The following is a 17,346-nucleotide window of genomic DNA, read 5'->3' on the forward strand; positions in this document are numbered from 1 at the left end:
GATGTAATCCTGGTCCTGGCACAATGCTTCATTCTTTTCCTCAGTATCGAAATGAGACGCGGTAGAATGCTTTTTAGATCGCCTCAATTGTCAATCTAAACACGGTAAACTAATTATCCGTGAAAATAGAGCTGGAGCTGAATCTACGCTATGTTAGAGAAGTTTGAATATGACCACCGAAATTCAAATTGACAATTTAATTTTCCAAACCGGTTCATGTCATCGCATTTTGTCGCAAGCGTTCAATCATTGCGTCAAGCAAGAAGCTTTAGCATTCGCAGATGTACGCGATCGCGCCTGTCCTTGACGCTTCGATCCGTAATGTTTGTTTGTAGCTAGCGAAGTGTTTAGTAATTTCCGCAGAAGTTGAGGATGTGAAATCTGATTGACGAATGTGAAATATCCTAACTGTTTTACTCGTGTTAGGTAACACTCCGACCTAATTGACCACAGCGAAAGCCTTACTTTGCAAGATTTTTAACCAAAAAGTCGAACCATGAATTTAAATTTTTACTATTTCAGTCTGAAATATACACATGAAATGTGACTGAATTCGCACTGCTGGCATGAATGAAAAACCGCGTAATTGATTGAGCCGCGAGACAGTCAATTAGCCTTTCGTCTTGCTGATCAACAGCGTAGATTTATTTCTACGCTAACCGTAATTTTGTTAAAGAAATTACAATTTGTATTATAAACTAAAGACAATTAACTCTTTGCCGATCAAAATTCAGGTTAGGAAAATGTCTTATAAAAAACTTTAACCAATTTTTAAAATGAATCTTGAATTTTACTAATTGAATTCTAAATTATATACGTAAGATCTAGATTTCATCAATTTCAATAGTTCAAAATACAACCCGAAACAGGCGGCTAATACCGTTCGAATATCATCAATCGCGGCGTGGCTGAAAAGTCTGACTGAATGCTGCTCATCGCCTGGTGAATCAATCTAATGGTCATCTTATCATGAGCACACCAGTCGAGATCATGTTTACCCCTATGCTAATGAACTTACGCAATAAAATTCCAAAAGCGTTTGTACACCTGTGCTTGATGGCTAAATTTGGTCAGCCATGAAAACTTTTTGTCAACGGTTAGATTGCTGGCAGTTTAACACGTGCTCGAATTCCTGGTCGGTTTTCCGCCTGGACATTGGTCTGTAAAATTGCCATTTTGTTGGGAAGAAAACATTTCCTTAAAAGTTTTTTAGATAAAAAGTAATATTTATTTCGGAAAGAAATAAAATCGTATAACAAAATGTACAGCTTCTTTGGCAATACGGCCTTCAAAAAAGTGTCCAAGGTATGTATAATCCTACGTTACATCACGTAATCGATAGTGTCCCTGACCTGAAATCTTACAAAAACTACACCGAGTAAGGTTCGTTACCCTCGCCTGATTCAGTATGGGATCGGAATCAGCCGGCGCGTTGCGTTACCATGACGTGTCATATCTTTTAGTGTGCAAAATTATCCTGAGCCTGATCCGCTGCTCTGCTAGATGGAGTGCATCCCACACCCCACTCCGTGCACGTTAACACGCATTAAGTTGATGCTTAGGTTCCACCTCCTCGAACAACCTCAACGACCATGTGTGTGATGATGCCGTAGGGCACGAAAATTACGTCACTATTTGAATGACAACCTGGAGATTTCATGGATGGTTTCGTTTCGGGCGAGACCGGTTTAGACTACACAAAAAATTGCTTTCTTTTTCTTTTCGGGGCAAAATAATAAACCTCGGGGTAGGTATGTATTATTTGATGTGAGGTAGGTTAGTAACTAGCCAATCGGCATCATCTAATGAAATCTCAAGGATAACACTTCACTTGGGAAAGTTGTCCATCAACAGTGCAATTCTAACAACTAACAAACCTGCTGCTATAATCGTTATCATGTGTGGTCCATCTGTAGATCATCTAAAAATAAAACCGTTTTTGAATTATTTAACCGCTTAATATTGCAGGCTACAAAACGGTCTAATTTGAAATTCATACCACCGCGCGCGTGTGGCATGTTGTCAAACCAGACTCGCTCTCGTATGTGTAGTAATTTCTGCATTGCTAAATCGTCGAATAGTGAATTATCACTATTTTCCCCAACGAAGTAAAGTAATTTGTATTCACAGCTGTTAGCATTCTACCGAATTGCAGCCCAATTACCAAATTATTGACCTAACACGTTGGTTAAATTTTTACTTCAAAAGAAACTGCCGACGCGATGTCCAATTTGCATTCGAGCCACCGAGCCGGTTTGCTGCACGCTGCGGCGTGCACGATTTTGTCACACGAACAGGTGATCTGCACTGTTGCATGTGAATTGGTATCGCCTGCGAAAATGAATCAATAACACTGGTTTACAAATTTTAGAGCCATTCAAGACTAAAGGATTTTCTATTGTTCGACTAGGAGGATTTTTTATTGATGACATTTTTATATTCATTTGATAGTTTTTAACGTCTGTATTTATTACTAAGTTCTGCGTTCAGTAAGGATTATTCGACATGATTTAAGCTATTCAATTTTGACGACGTATACGTATGACAAATAAAAAAAAGATACGATAGATAGGTCAAAGATTCATCCAAAAAGGTTCTAAATAAGAAAATGTGTAACCTGAGACTCCCTCCCCACACTGCAAGGCGGATCATTCGCTTACTCTACTTAACGAGAGTCTACGCTCTATGCCATGAGCGGCTCACGACAGCGTCCAACTCGGAGCGAATAGCTGAAGTAAATAAAATACGTGTTGTCTCGAATACTAAAACCAAGAGATTCCGTCACGAGATTCGATAACGTGGCCCTAGTAAGACAACCTAGCTAAATCAGACTACTGCAAACATTTGAGCAAATACGGATTGGAACACATTCGGTATCGATCTAGGCAACGGAACAGGGACAGATAAAAAGGTGAACCTTACATATGTAGACTGTCGAGAATAGGAGGAAAACCTGGTTACAAATGAGCTCTAGGTGGTCGGTAGGTGGAAGAGTGGTGGAGAAGGAGACGAAACGGTATTTTAATGAATGCCTATGAGTAGTTCTCGTTGAAACGGGGCCACTACTGACACGAGGTCTTCAAATATTGGAACTTTTGCACTGGGTAAAAAAATGGTTAAAAAATGAGAATTACACTTTTAATACTTCGAAATATTGGACCACTCGTTCGCCAAGGGCCCTAACAGTTTCAAAAAAGTTGAATTTTCAGCAAACCTTGAGATCTATACCATGTGAAATATTATAAATTTGCAATGAAACAACTAACAAATTGCCCGGTTCTGTAAAGAAGAAGAACAGGCTCTCAAATGGAGTAAAATTTGTTTTGGCGGCCATCTTGGGTTCGGTCGCCATATTGGATTTTATCAATTAATCACCGTTTTTATGACCCCCCAATCGATTTTCGTTTTAAGGCCATCATTGGAAAGCTGAGAAAAAATGATATAAGAAACATTCATAAAATTAGGTGTGCAATGGCAAACTAAATAAAACAATCAGTTATCTGTAGCCAGGTTCACAATTTTCAATAATTATTGTGATACACTAGAATCTCATTTTACGTCCGTTCATTTTACGTGATTTCGTTTTACGTCACTTTTTTTACGTCCAAAATTTGAATTAACGTCCTCTCGTTTTACGTCCAAATTTTGAATTAACGTCCACTTTTTTTACGTCCAAAACTTGAAGGCGGCAGTCATTTAAGTAATCGTCCCGAAGACCGCAACTTTCTAGATAGTCAGCAGCGCAAGATACAGTCTGTATAAGAGTGCAACATATACGTAAGCGCCACGTAGTGAGTCAATTCAGCATTATTTTCCATGCCACCTTGAAGATGTCAGTCATCTGAGTAATCTTCCTGAAGACCGCAACTTTCTAGATAGTCAGTAGCGCAAGATATAGCTTGTATAAGAGTATTATATATACTCTAGCGCCACGTAGTGAGACGATTATGCGCTATTTTCCATACCAACTTGAAGGTGGGAATCATTTGAGTAACCTTCCGAAGACCGCAACTTTCTAGATAGTCAGCAGTGCAAGATACAGCTTGTAAAAGAATGCTACATTTACATTTGCTATGAAACAAACTACGGACGAAACAGTTATGTTAAGAGGAGAGATAGGGCTTATAAATGAAGTGAAAAAAAATTGGCGGCCATCTTGAATTTGGCCGCCATGTTGGATTTCATCATCAAAGCGCCGTTTTCGGCATGATTCCTCCAACCGATTTTAATTTTAGGACCACCATCGGAAAGCTGAGAAAAAAATACTACAAGAAACATTCATCAAATTGGATGTGCAATAGCATTTACTAAATGAAACAATTAGTTTTCTGTAGCAAGCTATACCATTGGATTACCTATACGAATGGCCGAAACACAAATGGCCGAATCACGAATGGCCGAATCTCAAAAGGCTGAAACACACGGGGTAAATCCAAGGGCATGGTGTGTTGCTATCTCTTTCTCATGTAGGAGTGAAGAGAGTAACTTTCAAATGGTGCTCGGTAAAGGGGAATTCCCAGCTAATTTTTTGGTTCCTGTCAAAATTAACATTTTGGTACCTATGCGTGGGACATCGAAAATGTATGAATTTGACAGCCACTTCACCCCGTAGGGTAAATCACTTCCTGCATAAATATTCAATACACTCAAGTCTTTTTTTACACGGTTTGTATTTTTCGATTACTATTTTGAGATATTTACTATTTTAAATGTGTCCACCTCATCATAACAACTCTTGCCACATACTGTTATGGGACTTGACAGCTCAAGATCGTTTGGAAAAGGTGGAAACTTTCGTAAAATATTCATCAATATCGATAAATATATTTAGCACCCGGGTAAATGTATGTAAATATGCATAAATATATTTAATATATTTATTAAATTTGAAGTGATTCGCCCCGTGCTGAAACACGAATGGCCGAACGTCATATTCGGTCGAAAATAATCACGGGCTTCAGACTGCACGAATGTTGGGTATATGCTGTCCTTATTAGCTGCCGCTCGTTCAGACTTAACCTACGGATTACCTACGAATGGCCGAAACACAAATGGCCTGAAATATAGAGGCGGCTTTCTACACTTTGCCTACCTTGGCTCACTGATAACGGCGGACAATGGCACCAGCCATGAGATTCGGAACTAGGATTATCACCGGAAGACGTGGTTACTATGGGCTTCACCAGTAATTGTGGTCGAGTAAACTAAGCCCTAGTACAAGACGCTTATCTAATAAGCGGTTTGAGAACGGAGAATGGAGGCGGATGATAAACCATGAACTCGCATAGCTCTATGGTGAACCCAGTGTCTAAAAGGTGGCTAAAGTTGGACGGATACGATGGGCAGGGCATGTTGCAAGAATGCCGGACAACTACCCTGCAAAGAACGTGTTTGCCTCAAATTAGGTAGGAACAAGACAGCCAACGGCGCAGCGAGCAAGATGGTTAGACCATGTGGAGTGACATCTGGAGAAGAGTACTCGGTGTCCGAGGCATTAGAGAGCGGTAAATCACAACCGAGCAAATTGTACCAACTTTGTCCAACAGGCTTTGTCGTAGGATGGTAAGCCACTTAAGCAAATAAGTAAGTAATCTACATTAGACTGAAAGCAGAGGTTAGGACCAATAGGAAGATAGAGTTGAAAATAAATACTTCGAAGACCAAATACCTGAAGAGTAAAAGCTCAAAAGAGATCCCAGTAAACCATTTGGTTTGTATATCTCGATTGCAACTGAGAAATACGACATCATATCTGAACGAAAAAGTTATATTTCAGGTCAGATAAGAGCATATATGTACCAAAGTAGAGGCAATATACGTGCGAAAATTTTGACGATTATTTTTAATTCTATCTTGCATTTTATACAGCGGTTTTTATAACACACAACTTAATACTCCTGAATGTATGATTGAGATATAACTAAATACTGCAATCATCTATACTGCTTTATAATTCACAGTCATGAGTTGTATATGAGGACACGCACGACTGCAAAACAACTTATTGTTCACTTTGTTTTGACATACTCTAATCATTATGCAATTCCAATGTTAAATTGACATGAAAACGATTTAATGTGAACTTTCTATTACGATATTGTGTTGTCTGGGATGAATGTTTGCCTCCCACAGATAGTGCTAGATGAGTTTGTGTACGTATTAACCCATTATGACCCGGGTATACCTAAATTTAGACCAAATGAAGTGAAACTCTGTAATCTATCCTAAAAATAAAAAATAAGAAGACTTATCCAATTTAATTCTACTATGTGTATTTTATTCACGACAGATACGTATTTCGCTTACGACTTACAGGCTTCCTCAGTGTCTGTTTTCGAACTCCTGGAACTGAGGAAGCCTGCAAGTCGTAGGCGAAATACGTATCTGTCGTGAATAAAATACACATAGTAGAATTAAATTGGATAAGTTTTCTTATTTTTTATTTTTAGTTTCGTATTCTACTAAGACGCTCCAAAAACTTCAGTCTGTAATCTATTATATTATGGCTCAAATGTGTCAGGAAACGCAAACTTGTCATTTGGAATGGTTTCAAGGTCAAAATATCGCAGGTTTAATATTTCATAGGCTCAGTTTCAAACAAACAAATTACAAAGTTGTTTACAGAATTCTAATCGAATTCTGTGATAGACTTTACATATAAACATCAATTTACATGTCAGGTAATGTTTCGTCACTAAATGTAGACTTTTTCATGCGTTTTGGAGACAAAGTTTTTTTCGCCATTTTTTCAACTTTTTTCCGCCATTTATCATCACAACTTTGCACTGTTGAAAATACAGATGAAATGACAAAAACTGACAAATTATCTCACACACCACACTTCAGACTGATGCCTTATCTCTCTTGTAGTGATATATTAACAATGCTAACTATTGGAATTTAGCAGGAAACAGGTTTTGGGGACGCTAGGGATGCGCTAGGACATAATGGGTTAAAGATCCGTTCGAAATAAGAATAGGAAAATGACAGACTCGCTGGACAATGAGCTTGCCAAATTTGTAAATTTAAAGAAAAATGAGCTCCGTCACCAGTGCATTAATGTTCAATTCTGGCTTTAGTTTTCGGAAGGTCGCATAGTCAACTCTTTTGCAAGACTTATGCGACCTTTTGAAAACTAACGGCAGAATTAACCCTATATGCAGACTAAAAATATTTACCTTTGACCAAAGATGAATGAAGTTTTTCAAAGCTTTATACAATCCTCCTAAAACTTCTAGATATTTGACAGTATGTATAAACGAGCTAACTTTGCCTCTAACTGGTCGCTCATCGCTCAGAACTGGTAACCGTGAACATATTTAACATAAAAATTATTTTCAGTGCGGAGGGTGCGGAGTAACTTTTTTCTCGGGATTATCGGCCAGCAGGGAACTGTCAATTCTTTGCGTGTGTGTGTTAGTGCAATATATTTAACAAACACTCATTACATTACTCATAATAAACAAAGACACCTCTCAGCTCAGTCGTACTTCAAGATTTAATTTGGATTGAAGCAGAAGTGATTTTTAGCTAATTGTAAGTTGGAAATTCGAAGAAAAAAAACATCTCAAATATCCGGTTTCCTCTAGAAATCTACTGGACACCGTTGTTAAAAGACTAGCGACAAAGTTTGGACCGCTTACTTGTGAATTAATTGATTAAATACAGTCTTATCAGTGCAAAAGAAAAAAATGTTCAACGGTAAGTAGATGCGGGCGAGGGAGAAAATTTTTCACCCACCAACGGGGAATGACTCGGAAAATTAAATGGGGGGCTTGCTCTGCTGGCTGACTACTAAGGAAACATCCTGCCTGCTTTGCATGCATGCGGATCGTGTTACCTTTTTTGATCTTTTGCCGAATGCTCCGTAGCAATGAGTGCATGAGTGTGTTTTTATGTCTCTACTTATTGTGTAACTTTGAGAATAAGAACCCAAGAAAGATGATGGATTGTGTCTGTCGTCGACTATTAGAATGAAACATCTGATGACTGCGGCTGATATCGCAAATCACTCATTCAGCGGTGGAGCAATTGTCATCCTGTTAATCGCGTGTTTCGTAAACTAGATTGAACTTGAAGTAGCAATCGGATTAGTCATGATTAATCTTCATTTTTCTTGTACTGTGTACTTCAAGTTGTTAAAATTTTCTTACTCTTTAAAAGATGCAGACTTATCGTGCGAAAGCTTATCTTTATAACTCACATCTGTTTCAGCCTGGCAAACCAGCTGAATCGATAAATACTATGCAGCGTTCAGCCCTTTCAAGTCTAAGTTTCTTAAACATTTGGCAAAACTATGTTGTTTTATATCTTTAGAACAAATTTTATTCCCACTGTTTAATTAGCAAAACCTATTACACCTATAACACTCAATTCATATTGAAATCACCAAAACATCCATGTTGTGCTTGTTTGTCATACATTTCCCGTCATTCATTAAAAAAAAGTCATTTTTGTGATTGAAAAAGCAAACCAATTGTCATATAGAATCGTAGTTTTGTTTAATGTTTCAATGAATGTATTAGTATTACAAATTTATACCAAGAATATTTTTATTTATCATTAGGACTATGGAAGAATCCTCCCATCGGGGAAAAAGACCTTCGACAAGGTAGCGAGTTTAATTTTCTTACGTAGTACCTCTGGCTAGAACATAGAATGTTTACGTTGCGTTTTCACAGAATTTGTGATAGTTTTCTCGAATACAATTGGGGCTATTAGCTTTTAAACCTTTACTATGATGGTGTTTTCTAGATTTTCACATCAGTTGCTTGTCCGTTACAGTCTTTCATTTCATTTCTCAACGCCAGAACATTGTGACTGTACTCAGTTCTATGTTTCCTTAAATATTCTTCCTGTATTTAAAATAACCAAACGAAATTTTTCTTAATTTGTATTTATTCCAGTACCATCCTTATACAATTTGTAAAGATGTAAAGAATGTGTCGATTCCATTCATAAGTATCATTCATATAAGAATAACTGTTGAGCAAACCCAAATTACCTTCATTTGTTACCACCTTCATTACATTCACCCATACAATTAACAACACCGTTAATACATCGCACGCAAATAATGGCTTGGCTCGGTATTGGCGCTTTGGCTTCCGGTCTAGGTAGGATAACAAGAAAACTCTCCTCACTACGCAATAATAGTTTGAAAGTTATATCGCTAAACTAATTTTTCTCTTCTTATCTTGACATTCCTTTACGGATGGATAGCGCTTCAACGGTTTCTCGGAGGCGAAACTCCAGCGAACAAGGTGATGGAGGTAAAAAATGATAACTACATAAATTTACACGTGATGCACCGGGACGATGCCATGCGCCTGTACGCTCCGTCAACGGGTACCACCGATAAAAAGCCAGTGTACGAGATCGTACTTGAGCGGCCACATTCGGAAACAGTTAACACATCGTACAGGTGAGTTTCGATGCTACGTTTAGGGCAGTCGAACAAAATTTAAATGGTAAGAAGTAGTTTCAATCTGATTTTAAAGTTGACTTGCAAAGTATTTCAGGCCACGTGGATTCCAAATATGTAGGTACATCATCTTTAATTAGATGTGCTGATTCTAGCAATGATTTGTAAATTGTTACAAGGATTACTTGGTATTTCCCTTTTTTACATTGTTTGTGCGTTAACCTTGCTTTGTTTGATACGTGAGCCCTAATACTTTCATAGTATATAACCTAGAGATTCTTCTGGATCGAACCAGTAAACCATTTAATTTGGTTGGCGTGTCTAAGACTACCATAATTATTTGATAGAAAAACCTATACTTCGTATTCAAGAATAAAACCGATTAACATTGCCAGTAAAGGTTGAACACGAAAGAACTCAGACACGTAAAATTGTGCCTTTTATGAGCGCCACGCGTTTGTATTTATCTAACAGCTACAACAGTTGTAGCTCGTCGTTAGTCGTTGCAACCCGATCTGCTGATACCGATCTCTCACGACGGCTCGTACTTCCGTCCGTGAGTAGAATCGAGGGCGAAGAAGAAGAAGAAAAAGTAATGCAAAATTGGTATCCCAGTGCGCCACCAGCCTGACGGGTATTTGATTCCCTACGAGTTTTTTGCCTCGGGAATAAACTATGCAAGAAGACGATGTGAGGATGAGCGTACGCGAGTGTGTGGGTAGCAAAATGTCTCGCACAGCACCGGTGGCTGTTTCTTTTACGCCTGCGCGTTCGGCGTAAGTGTTGAATGCTATTTTTTCGTACTCTTTCGCGTATGAGTAGCCATAGTTGACTTCTCGCTCGATTCGCAACATTGCTGGACTGGACTGGTATCAGGTATCAGCATCTTTGGCTCGAGCAGCACGTTCCTGGACTGGACTGGACTGTAGACTAGACTAGACTGAATGGTGGATTGGACTCGATTATGGACTAAACGAGACTGATGATTATGTACCGGAATAGATTGGGTTGTGGAATGCTTTGGGATAAGGACTGGACTGAGATGTGAGCTGGAGTTGACTGTGGACTGCACTAAAAACTAGACTAGCCTGTGGTGTGAACTGCGCTGGACTGGACCAGGTTGGACAGTACTGTGGACTGAGCTGGATTAGACTGTGAGTTGGACCGGGATTCGAACTGGTTTAGACTGAATACATTGATCAAGGGTTATGATAATGAGGATTTTGATCGAAATGAGGGTTTTCACAAGAGGTTGTTGCCTATTTAAGGGTATCATGCGATTAATTGCCTTTTCTGGTCCGACTTGGCAGGATGTTGAATGGTATTTTTTCATACTCTTTCGCGTGTGAGTAGGCTGGAATGGATTGGGTTGTGGAATGCTTTGGGATAAGGACTGGACTGCGATGTAAGCTGGAGTTTACTGTGGACTGTGGACAGGCGTGTATTGTGAACTGCGCTGGACTGTGAACTAGGCTGGACTAGGTGGACTGGACCAGATTGAACAGTACAGTACAGAACAGTACTGCCTTTTCTGGTCCGACTTGGCAGGTTGTCATTGTTCATATTCGACCAAACCGTTGTACAACGACAATCGTGTCACTTACTGTGGTTTGCAATAAATGGAATACTTCTAATATCCCGAAGCTAAGGCCGATTAGGAAATGCTGATAGATAGTGAAAGGCCAACTCAAGAGAAACGTTAGCTTGTAAGTGGCGACGATTCCAAGCGAAATTGCAATTGGACAAATGGGAAAACAACCGGTCCAATGGAGGATAGATCGTATTTGGGAAAAGTTCGAATAATGGGCTGCGGTCTTTCAACCTGCGAATATTTTGAAAATTAAAAATTATAATACATAAATTAACTCTGACAAGATTTTTGTGTCTGAATTATTCTGTGTTCAACTTTTAATTCCAATAATTTGAATAATCGAATGCAGCAACTGTTTTCCAGTTTTGAAAAATATAGAATGAAATTGGCAATAATACTTCCAAAGGGTTCAGAATTCTAAAATTAATTTTATTTATTCAAGCTTATACCGAGCATCAACTCAAGAGGAGGGAGAAGAAAAATTCGAAGCCTTTCATCAGAGACTACCCGAGTTGGTGAAAATGGTTCGAGAGGTGAGCGCACGCAGCTTCTCTTTAAAATGTTGTTTGAAAGACTAACTTTATAACTTTAACTTGACTATTTGCAGATGTACAACATTAACGGTCTCCAAAAGCTGTGCGACACGCTGGTCGAACATCCTTCGTGGACGTTGGCCCACGTAATAGCACACTTCAATCTCACCGATTACGTTTCGAATCCTAAAATTGTAGAATCTCTCGATGATCCCGATCATGCCGAATTGCTTACGCCGCTCCAGGTATTCTGAGCTAAGATTTTCTTGTTCTTTTATATTCATTCTTCAAGAAATATTTTTTAGATTGCTGCAAAAGCAAACAACCTTGAAATGGTGAAAGCTCTTCTGCCGGTTAGCAAGATCGATAACTTAGATAACAACAGCAATTCGGTGTTCCATTACGCAGCTAGCACTACAAAAGAAATGATCAATGTAAGTTGTAACACTGATATCTACTCAGTAAAACTTAATAGTTGCATAAAATGTCCAACTCCATTTCAGTTGCTGGCAGCAAAAAGTACGGCCAATCTAAATCACTGCAACGCTGATGGATACACACCGCTTCATCTGTCGTGTTTGGCCGACAAGCCGGACTGCGTGAAGGCTTTACTGCTGGCGGGTGCTGATACAAACAAAATGGCTCGCTGCGCCAGCAATGCTTTTCCTCAGTCAACCACTACGAGTAAGTAGTAATATACAGTTAATGTTGTGCATGGATTCAATAACCGATTCAGGCGATGTAGAACACACTTCGGTAACTGCATTTTAGTTCTATTCTCTATCAATTTTCTTTTGTCAATACGTCCACCGCATGATCAGAAAATTCAGCGTAGAATAGAAAAGATAACATCTAACTATATTGAAAAAAGTTTCACTGATCTTTATTTGTATTTTTTAAAATAATTATTTTCTATACCGACAAAATGACGAACCTGCACACAACCCATTTATACCATAAAAAAAACAAGAACCTTACTTCCCAGGCAATGTTGCGGACTTCCTCGTTAGCAATCCAAACAAGCTCCTTACGCAGGACATGAAGCACGGTGGTACACCGCTACACTGGAGCTCTAGCCGAGAAGTTCTCAATTCGTTGATCGAACGGGGCTGTGACGTTAATCTAGTTAACTTTAACGGGCAGACACCGTTACATGTTATGGTAAGTCCTAGAGCAAACTCAACTCAACCGTTCGTAAGTTCATAATCTAACCTTTCCATCACTCGTAGGTGACTCGTGATCGGCTCGAATGTGTGGTAGCTCTGTTGGCCCACGAGGCAGAAATCGATGTAGTGGACAGCAACGGCAACACGCCGCTTCACATCGCAGTCGAAAAGAAGCTCCTTCCAATCGTGCAGTGTTTGCTGGTATTCGGAGCCGATGTCAACAAACGCAACAAAGACGGTAAAACGCTTCGCCACATGGTTGGCAAAGACGATTCCGGTTCCAAGGATGCTATGATCCTGTACATTTTGCATTCGGTTGGTGCCAAGAGATGTTCCGAATCGAACGGAACAAGATGTCCTCCGGGTTGCGCGGCTAAAGGTACCTACAACGGCATACCGCCAGCGCAACCAGAAACTTCGGAATCGCGCGAACACATCCAACAGATGCTTGCGACCACCAGTAAATCTGGACGGAACAGCATCCACAGCATTGTCTCGAACACAATCAAAACTGTACGAGAGGAACGCGAACGAGAAATTCGTGAAGAAGTGAAAACCGTTGACGTTTCACAGGAACGCAAAGGAGCCAGCATGATGGACGCGCTGCTCTCGATGTTCACCAACACAGTTCAAGCTGCTTCCAAAGCAAATTCTCCAGGTTCGTCCAAATCATCGCCAACGGAGAAAAATGCCATCGATTTGGGCGACGAACCGATGATTGTTGAAGATGTTTCGACGAATAATAAGTCGCCATCCACATCCGCCTCAGGCGAATTCTACGGTCGTGGACGGCTCCTGTGTTTGGACGGTGGCGGCATTCGCGGCTTGGTACTTGCCCAGATGCTTCTGGAAATTGAAAAACTCGCACAAACCCCAATAGCGCATTTATTCGATTGGATCGCAGGAACAAGCACGGGTGGAATTCTCGCGCTCGGTCTCGGCTGCGGAAAGACAATGAAACAGTGTATGTGCTTGTATCTACGTATGAAAGATCAAGCGTTCGTGGGTTCGCGTCCGTATCCAAGTGACCTGCTGGAATCCGTTCTAAAAGAGCAACTCGGTGAGTTCACTGTTATGACCGACATTAAGCACCCGAAGCTGATGGTTACGGGTGTTATGGCCGACCGGAAACCAGTGGATTTGCACCTGTTCCGCAATTACAAATGCGCCAGCGATCTGCTGGGTATAGCCACTCCGTCGAACAGCCGAAGACAACCACCACCACAGCCGGAAGATCAAATGGTATGGAGGGCCGCGCGGGCCACCGGCGCTGCTCCGTCTTATTTCCGAGCTTTTGGGCGCTTCCTGGATGGGGGTCTGATAGCGAACAATCCGACGCTGGATGCACTGACCGAAATCCATGAGTACAATATGGCTCTAAGAAGTATCGGCCGAAATGCGGAAGCGGTACCGGTGAGTGGCTTTTGGAAAATTTGGTCACTCGAACGGGAGTTTCCATAACCGTACCTTTCGTTGTAGGTTTCAATCGTAGTTTCACTTGGCACCGGACTAATCCCGGTAACTGAACTGAAAGAAATTGACGTATTCCGACCGGACAGCATATGGGACACGGCGAAACTTGCCTACGGTATCTCTGCTATTGGTATGTGATTTAATAATACGTAGAATAGCAAAAATTGTTCAATTGCGCCCAACTTTTGTTCACAGGAAACCTACTGGTGGATCAAGCAACCGCATCGGATGGTCGAGTGGTGGACCGGGCCCGTGCCTGGTGCAGTATGATCGGGGTGCCCTACTATCGATTCAACCCCCAAATGTCGGTAGATATAGCGATGGATGAGAAAATTGACGAACCGCTTATCAACATGCTATGGGAGGTCAAGGCTTATATGCACGCGAACCGGAAAAAGGTAATAGAGATGATCAATCTTCTGAAATAACCGTCTGCTAAACTGTAAAGTCGACGATTATATTGGCGATCACTTGATTGAGAGGAAACGTAAGTTGATATTTCACACAGACAATACCATACATTATTTAAAAAAACAGGCAGTTGAAAAATGGGAAGATAAACCAATCACACCATATTTCATTATACATCATTATACAAGTGTGGGTCGAATTTTGGTTCGATTGCAAATTTCTTAGCTTTTTTGACACAAACAACAAAGAATTCCAGTTATCAATAGTAGTACAACGATAGAGATACTTGAACTAAGAGAGGAGAAAGTCATGCGCCTCCGACTTTACAATGCGCTCGTGTATTGGATGTAGTGAACGGAACAGTTAATGTGTATGTTTTCCATCAATGTTTTGTAAATGAATGCTGCGGATTCCACTAAATGAAAAGTTTTCTCTACTGTACATGTGTTTAGATATCGAACCGGTGATACCGCCAGTTAAGTTTCGCAACTTTAACTAGCCAAAAAACTATACCTAGACAGGCGGGCGTGATTGGAAAATTTGTTTATGCCAGGACGACGTCCACATCCGCATTCAAATTTTGATATCGTAAAAGACGTAACTTGTACCACCAACAATGTAAACATCTGCAGGTTAAAAACTATAACAAACTACCCCAAGATTTCACGTTTTACTTATCACAGAAAAAAATCCTCCGTACACCCGGATCGGTTTCCTACAGCATGGTTCGTTTTTCCTTTTCACCCCTGCCTTCATTTTGAACTGAGGCTTCGATCGGTTAATCATTGAAATATGGAATGAATGTAGGTAGAAGTAAGCTTGAAGCTATTCAATAAATAAGCCAAACCCCATATTTTTATCGACGCCTGTGAGGTTGTTTTGCTGCGATAAATTATAATTTATATTCTTATATAATCACGTACATACATTATTTATACTGTCTAAAAAATTGCTTCCAATTATTTCTGCTTCACAAAAATGAATTTTCATTTGCTGGAAATTCTAAAAAGTTGTATCATAGCATGCTTTGAAAGCCCAATGGTTCGCTTGTGACACTCAAACAAATGCTTTTAAATTAAAACTGACTGTTGAGCAACATGTTTTGTTTTTGGCTGTGCTCAGTTTAACACAGTTTTCGGACTTTAAAACATGTCCAAGTTACGGATCAGTTTAACTAAACTTCTTCCCAGTAGGTTAAAGCTCACGGTCATGTTAAATCAAGAAGTCGTCTCTACAGAACTCAACTCGGATTTGATCTTTTTGTCGCCAGGAGTCCAAACGTTTCATTATTCGACAGTTATCTTATGATGTGTTTGGGCCATTGCACTCTACTAACCAACGCCGGATGCACAACCAACCAACGTACGCACAACGACCATGGCTCTTGTCGTCACCATTCTGTATTCTCCATCCGTACTGCACCGTAAATAGACAGCAGCACCTTCTGTCCATAGAAGTCTAATCAGGGCATCAATATGGAGAGGCACCTAACTCTTAGGATAGAGCCGGGACCATCCTGTTTCAATGGAGCAGTCGTCTCAATTCAACTCAATCTTGGGCCAGTCGTCGCCGTTTTCTTAGGGAAGTCGCAAGTCGGTTTTGACCTGGTCGAACCATGTTGCGCGTTGACCGCCTCTGTACCTGGTGTTGGTGGGATTGTTGAAAAGAACCCTTCTTGTTGCACTGTCGTCCGGCATCCTTGCGACTTGTCCGGCCTACCGCAGCCTATCATCTTTCGTCAGATGTACGTTAGGAATCTCCCCGCTTTCAGTTTTGTACTCCGCCAAATTTCATTCGCAGTACCTTCCGCTCGAACACGGCAAGCAGGATCAGAGCTTCAAGTCCATAAAGAACTACCGATCTAATAAGGGTTTTATGCATTGTCAGTTTTGTATGGATGATCGTAGCTTTTTGCGAGAGGTAAAGTAGGCCCCATTTCTCACTTGAATGCGCCGCTGGACTACCGCTACTCGCATAACAATTCCATTTGTATAGGAAACCCCATATAAAATGGAACTGTTATGCAAGTAACGAGAGTGGGTCTCCTTATCAGTGTTGTCCGTGGTCACCAGCGATCCCAAATACACGAACTCATCTACCTCTTCTAGTACATCACCGTTTACGGTTACTGTCCTTGGGAAGCCCTCGTTTGTCTCCTAGGAGCCTCTTCTTTTCCTTTGGTGAAAATCGTGCCTCTTATTTCAATGCTCGGTTATCGGGTCACCTCCTCAAGAGCGAGGTTAAACAATATGCAGAGTAAACCCCGGCATTGTCTCAATCTTCGCCGCATCTCAAAGGGATTTTCGAGAATGTCTCCGAGATGCGCACGAAACATATCACTCGATCCATTGTAGCTCTGATCAGTCGTGTCGCTTTGTCCTTGAAAACTGCATTTGTGCCTTATCTGCCATAGCTGATCTCGATCGATTGTATCGTATGCCAGGGCTTCGACCGATCCTTTTTTTCTACCGCAGTCACACCAACGCGCATTCAAGTTCACACCGTCCGTTTAGAGGTGGAATACGAACGCTATGCATAACACAACTGGCAGTTTGCTCAGTCAAACGCCGAATGCACGCAACAGTATGAATGCGTTCTAATGCTTTTTGACATTTTCGTTTCGATCAAGTTGCCTTTACCGTTTGGAGCAGCGAATGACTGCAAAACAGTCAAATGACTGGCAATCACCACGCTAACGAAAAGCAACCGCACAATCGTATGATTCAATACTACAAAAAAACAACCACT

General features: G+C 40.6%; 1 protein-coding gene across 2 annotated transcripts; it reads left to right on the top strand.

The window, feature by feature from the left end:
* Window positions 1-7,497: 7,497 nt before the first annotated feature.
* Window positions 7,498-17,307, top strand: LOC128734697 (85/88 kDa calcium-independent phospholipase A2). 2 transcript variants are annotated; one of them, XM_053829005.1, is made up of 11 exons: window positions 7,498-7,701; window positions 8,567-8,611; window positions 9,223-9,424; window positions 11,458-11,548; window positions 11,623-11,793; window positions 11,854-11,982; window positions 12,052-12,232; window positions 12,534-12,709; window positions 12,778-14,127; window positions 14,194-14,317; window positions 14,383-17,307. In XM_053829005.1, the coding sequence occupies exons 1-11, from the start codon at window positions 7,692-7,694 to the stop codon at window positions 14,613-14,615; spliced, it is 2,712 nt and encodes a 903-aa protein (XP_053684980.1). In that variant the 5' UTR covers window positions 7,498-7,691; the 3' UTR covers window positions 14,616-17,307. The 2 variants fall into 2 exon arrangements, with proteins under 2 accessions (XP_053684980.1, XP_053684981.1); XM_053829006.1 differs by lacking the exon at window positions 8,567-8,611.
* Window positions 17,308-17,346: the final 39 nt, after the last annotated feature.

Source organism: Sabethes cyaneus, chromosome 2 (assembly GCF_943734655.1).
Source record: "Sabethes cyaneus chromosome 2, idSabCyanKW18_F2, whole genome shotgun sequence".
NCBI lineage: Eukaryota > Metazoa > Arthropoda > Insecta > Diptera > Culicidae > Sabethes > Sabethes cyaneus.

What these genes read in the sequence shown, in the direction of transcription:
- LOC128734697 (XM_053829005.1), top strand. An exon ending in AATTGCTTACGCCGCTCCAG is followed by an intron (nt 11,794 to 11,853) that starts GTATTCTGAGCT and finishes AATATTTTTTAG; the next exon opens with ATTGCTGCAAAAGCAAACAA. An exon ending in TCCTCAGTCAACCACTACGA is followed by an intron (nt 12,233 to 12,533) that starts GTAAGTAGTAAT and finishes CTTACTTCCCAG; the next exon opens with GCAATGTTGCGGACTTCCTC.